General features: G+C 39.2%; 1 protein-coding gene across 2 annotated transcripts in view; it reads right to left on the bottom strand.

The window, feature by feature from the left end:
* The window catches only part of LOC120424089 (protein diaphanous), a 38898-nt gene extending 35504 nt beyond the window's left edge, over positions 1 to 3394 (bottom strand). For both annotated transcript variants that reach the window (XR_005606321.2, XM_039588103.2), the window contains exon 1: positions 2671 to 3394. Coding sequence is in view for 1 of the 2 variants with exons in the window: in XM_039588103.2 (XP_039444037.1) it covers positions 2671 to 3049 (379 nt within the window). In the remaining variant the exon portion in view is untranslated. The remainder of the gene's footprint in view (positions 1 to 2670) is intronic.
* Between the last annotated feature and the right edge of the window lie 2606 nt (positions 3395 to 6000).

Below are 6000 nucleotides of genomic sequence, written 5' to 3' on the forward strand. Positions count from 1 at the left end.
ATAATTTAATAATTTAATAATTTAATAATTTAATAATTTAATAATTTAATAATTTAATAATTTAATAATTTAATAATTTAATAATTTAATAATTTAATAATTTAATAATTTAATAATTTAATAATTTAATAATTTAATAATTTAATAATTTAATAATTTAATAATTTAATAATTTAATAATTTAATAATTTAATTATTGATTAATTTAAAAATTCAATAATTTAAAAACTTAATAACTTAATAAATAAATGATTGAATAACTAAAGAACTTTCATAAAAAAATAAGAATTTAAGAATTAGAAAAAATCCATGTTATTTTTTTTAAATTTTTCAATGTGAGAATTTAGGATCGTTTTTGAGTCTGCATGTTTTGGCAAATTTATGAATTCTATTTTTTTTTTGTTTAATTGAATATGTAAATTCTGAAATTTTCAATTTTAGACGGAGATTTTAGCAGATTGCTAAGTGGATTTCGTCATATTTTGATAATTGAGAGTAGAACCAATTCCACCTAAATCAGAGTGGCAACAGAATCTTTAATTTTTTTAATAAATCGCAAATTTCAAAATTTAAATATAAGATTGAAAAAACTTAAAAAATCTAAAAAGAAGTAAAGCTTTTTGAAATTCTGAAATTTTTCGAATTTTGTAATTTTGAAATTGTAATTAATATGATCGCTCAATATTTATTGTTTGCTATAAGAATAAGAAATCTCAATACATTTTTAAAAATAAACGCTCCTTAAGACTATTTTTAAAGATTCGTATTAAGAAAAAAAACAATGAATAGTTTTCAGAAAAAAAATTCTTCATTAACAACTATTTAGAAATTGATGTTTTTGCACTCAAAGAAAAAGATTGAATTTATTTAATTGCTTATAATATTTTCCTTTGTACCTTGAAAGAAATTCTATCGTTCTCAATTATTTTATTTATGAAAATTGCTATCCGCGCGAAATCCGCGCCTGAACAAAATTAGCCAGCAAATCCGCGCCAGATCCGCGCGATACGCGCCATCCGCGCCATCCGCGCGATCCGCGCCGTCCGTAACAACCCTGGACATGGGTTTCCTATGTAGATAGGACCTTTAGAAAAAGTAAGGAAGCATTAAAAAATATGTTGCCAAAATCGGAAGTTCCAAAAAACGGTACCAAAAATTTTGAGAGAAACTGGAATTAAATGATTGTTTGAGGCTAGGTTTGAGGAAACATTCAATATCGTTTTACAAACGACATCGTTGTGTTTTTTTTTCTGAAACTAATAAATTATTGAAATTATGGTTAGAACCACCATAATTTATTTGGATATAAATACGCTTTCTTATAAGAATCATTAGAAGCGTTAATATCTAAAAAATAACCAAAGAATTCTTAATTTTACTGGTTTAATTAAATAGTCTATCTTAATCAAAACGTTGATAATCTGATTTGTCTCAATTTGATTAAGATTTGAAAAAAAAACAATCACATAAAAAGCAACAAAACTGTGCTAAATTGCAACCCTGTCCGATGAAACAACAGCACCAACGTAAAAAAAATACAAAGTGGGGAAGCTTATCAATCCAAGGCTCTCCAGAAGTAGCCAATGACGTGTATAGACTTTCCTTCAGCAACGACTCATTCATTTCTGCTGACCAGCACCAGCACCACTGAATCTTTCTGTATATGTGCTCAAGTTGTGGTCACTTGGTCAGGTTGTGTGGAATTTCTTCTCCAGGTCCGCGCCCGCGATTTGTCATCCCCATTCCCGTTGAAAGCTGAACACGTTCCTCGATTTGTTGTTTTCTGCCTTTGACTTGTTATTAGCACCTTTCTAGGCTGGGCGTTAGTGTGGCCCTTTTTTAATTCTATTTCTTGATAGGAGCAGCTGATGTGTGAGTGTGTGCGAGTGCGGGAATTCGATCGCTTTTGTGCCGTCGGCACACATCAGAAGTGTGAATCAGGTTGTAATCAATTTTGCGGTGACTCCGGTGAAAACGTATTGAGCGTTTAATTTACGAGGGAATTGTAAGAATATAATTGTTTGCTAATTTGTAAGAATTAATGTGTGTTCTCCCAGCATCGCTGGAGATGAACGATCTCGATTGACCTTGCCGAAAAACAAACCGCAATTATTTACGACGTCGTCGTCGTTTTCCCCCACCCAACTCAAAAAAAAAACAGAACGAAAACATCCACTTCCCGTGCCAAACGCAAGCATCTGCTAATAAAATCATCTGCGCTAAATTTGCCAAGAAATTATCCAAAATAAACCGTTTTCTCTTATTCGCGTCACCCTTTACGGCGTGAGACAATTTCGCTAAAATTAGTTTCCTGCAAATTTTGCATCGCGATGTGTCTTTTAAAATTAGCGCAAACTTTTATTAAGATGCAAAAGGCGATGATGACGACGACGTTGTCGCGCAGCGACTCTCTTCAAGGACATCCTCCCCTCGCGATTCACACGAACGGAGCGCGATCATTACCGAACGGAATTGCACGCAGACATTGACGAGCCGATCAAGGTCTTCCCGCAAGGAGCTTCGGCCAAACAAAGCGTTCGTTCATTCTTCCTTGTTGCGTTGCGCTTCTTCTTTCCACCACTTGTTGGAACCGTCCTCCTGCCAAGCCACGCCACAGCCAAAACAAAAACAAACACTCGAAATCCGCCTCCCCCGCCGCACCAAACTCACCTTTCAGATGCATCAGGATCATCTGCTTCTTCTCCTCCAGCGTCTTCAGCAGCAGCGGCTCGCGCTTGTCCTTGGGAATGTTCATGTCCTCGAGGATCTCCTGGAACTTCTGATTCACCTCAGGCTCCGCCATCCGGTTCATCTGCGCCTGCAGCTCCTCAAAGTGGGCGGCCTCCGCCTCAGCGCCCGAAAGTGGCCTCCCCCCGTTCAAACTTCCACTGCCGTAGCCACCGTGGCCACCGACACCCCCGCCCCCCAAACTTCCCCCACCCGTGCCATAGTGGCCCGACCCGTGGCGGGAACCTCCCTTCTTGTGCGGCCGACCCCCGAACAACGTATCCAGCAGGCCACCCGATTTTGCACGATCATGTTTCGACATTTTCCCCACCTCCTCCTCCGGGAGGACACTTCCCACCACAACCTGTGACACTCAACCGACGACGACGGCGGTCCGGATTCCAGCGAACGTAACGGTGACCGACGATTCCTTGCGCGACCATTCGACACAAATTGACATCACTCTCTTCTTTTTCAGACTTGACCAACTTTTGACATTCTGTCTGCGAAACAGGTTCGTCGCTGGCTGGATGACGACACACCACAGTTTATAGCAGGGGGCTGTGAACGCGAACTAAACGCTGATTTTTGAACGATTCGGACAGGTAAAACGGGTAAAACTTCAGGTGGTTTAATTTTCGGGACGATTTCGCTTCACTCTTGCACTCTTGCCCTGATGCGCGTTTGGGAAAAACATTCCACAGTTTTGACTTTGCTGCGATTGGGCGATTACGTCAGCAGTAGGGGTGGGGTGACAGATGCTTAGGAATATAACAGTTTTGAGTCAACGGACGCTTGTAGGACAGTTTGCACATGAGAGTAGGGATGCCAATTGGGTCCTAAAATGAAGCATAGATTGCTGATATTATTGTTTACAGCGATAAAGCTTATTTTTCTGAGTACAATGATCCCCTACAATGGTCGACCCTTTGTACGACCACAAAGAGTTTAAAATGGATTTTTAAATCAATTTTGAAAAATTAACCTCGCGGTCCTTCTTGACAGAAAAGCTCCTACTTGACAGCTCGTTCCAAGGGGACCATAGTTGATCCATCGAAAAAATGTTGTCTTGTCAAAAAAAAATTTTGCATTAAAATGAAAAAAAGTGATCAGAAATGGTTTTTAATCGTGTTTCTTACCGTTGAACATACAAATTTACATACACACAAAAAAATATTACCGTAATGACAAAAGTAACTTATTTTTGATTTAAAAAGTTGCTAAAATTAGCTTAAGGGAAAGTTTTTTTCTTGTTTAAAAAATGAAAACTTTTACTGGTAAAGTTTTTGAAAATCTCCTTACTAACTGATTTAAAAGTCTTAATTTTTAATACGACTGTAAAATTTCTTTCATTTTGACGTTCTCGTGTAACCGTGTACGACTAAGTTCCAAATGTAAACAAACACTTTGGTGGGTCTGGTGGTGCTGGTGATTCTAGGACGCAAAGCAAAGCCGACCATGGCAGCAGCCAGGAATCGGACGCGGAAACCTTCGTGAGTCAAACAGCAGCAGCGGAACGCCTTCGAAGGAGGGTGGTGCGGGTACGGGATGAGGTCAAGTGCTCAAAAAGGACAAGGTGAGCTTCCTGCAGGAACTGCAGCTGTTCCACGACCGGAATGGGTAAGTAGGAGGCTTGGGTGTTTTTGTGGGGTTTGTGATTGATTTTGTTTGTTTTTGTAGGATGAGAGGTAGGAATGTGGATTCGCGCCGGTTGTATTCGGTGGTGGTGGCCCGGGATTGGTGATTGAAGGTAAATTCTCGCGAGGACTGGGGCGAGATCATCGAGGAGATGGCGCTGCCGAAGCGTTGCGTGAACAACGAGATTGCGTTGAAGAAGATTAACTTCCGGTTTTTGGACAAGTACGAGAAAGTTTATTTTCACGGTGAGGAGAAGGATCCGACGAAGAGGAAGGCGACGAAAAGCTACATAATCGGAGGTGGTCAGCGCAGATGTTGCACTCGGTGCCGGCGGTTTACAACACCGGTGAGTATTGAGAATGTGTGCAGTGGCTAGCCAACTTCACTTACTTTCCATCTCTTTTAGCAACTTCCCGCCCACAAACACTCACCTCGCGACGGCGCAGCTTCAGCCGAATGAACCTGGACAGTGAGCCAAAAAAAAATCTGTGTCATTCCCGAAGTAGGATTACGTGCTCAAAATCGAATTCCGTTCCGAGGGCCTCATCAACTCCATGTTCCGGATGCGCTTCCAGGATCGGGAACTCCCCGTTCAGGCACTTTACTTTCCAGCCGGAAAACGTCGACCACCCTTCCCGAATCAACGGCCAACTCCTCCAAGACTATCCTGATTGAGGCCGAAAACGTGACCATCGTGTTACACTGCTGTCGCGCGTCGAAACCTCCATCCGGAACCGTCCTGGGGTATTCGGAAGTGACCGGTGGCGTACCGTATGAATCGGTACAGCTTGGACTCGGATATTGGCCTACCTTGAGCTGAAGCTAGTGGAGAAGCGTTAAATACAATAAAAAATGTTTTTTTTAACATACAGTTTAATTTTTTTTTAAATAAATGTAAAAAAACCAAGCACATTTTTCTGAAATTATCCCTGTAGTGCTAAATGTTGTGTATTCTTGCCATAAAAGGTTTCTTTTCCAATTAAAAGTAAAATACTTTTACCAATACAACGATTTTGTTCCATAAATGCATAGTAGTATCAAAAACTTTCCAACTTTTAAATTGAAAAGTTTGAACTTTCTACGAATATTCACCAACGCGAACTTTTAATCCAACGAACGATCTTTTTAAATTTAGAGTAATTTTTCTTTGTGTGTAGGGCTTTAGTACCCAATTTTGATGATTTTTTCTTCAAAGTTCCAGGTACAGTACATCCTCAATAGTCGTTGAGCTTTTAAACGTTGCCTTTAAAAAAAAAAATTTCCTCCAAACCTCGCTCCAAACCGAAAGTGTGTGAGAGAAAATATTAACGAAAATGCACCACCAGAACCACCAAAATGTTTGTTCAACTTTCAACGGAAAGGACAAAATGAATTAAATTATACAGCCGTACTAAAAGCTAAGGCTTTTAAATCAGTTAATAATCTAGCTTTTAATTGGGTACTAAAGCCCTATCTCAATTTTTTTTTCATTTTAGTGCAAAAAAAATATTGACAAGACAACATTTTTTCGATGGATCAACTATGGTCCCCTTGGAACGAGCTGTCAAGTAGGAACTTTTCTGTCAAGAAGGACCGCGAGGTTAATTTTTCAAAATTGATTTAAAAATTAATTTTAAACTCTTTGTGTTCGTACAA

The sequence above is a fragment of the Culex pipiens genome, chromosome 2 (genome assembly GCF_016801865.2).
Source record: "Culex pipiens pallens isolate TS chromosome 2, TS_CPP_V2, whole genome shotgun sequence".
In the NCBI taxonomy this organism is placed as follows: domain Eukaryota; kingdom Metazoa; phylum Arthropoda; class Insecta; order Diptera; family Culicidae; genus Culex; species Culex pipiens.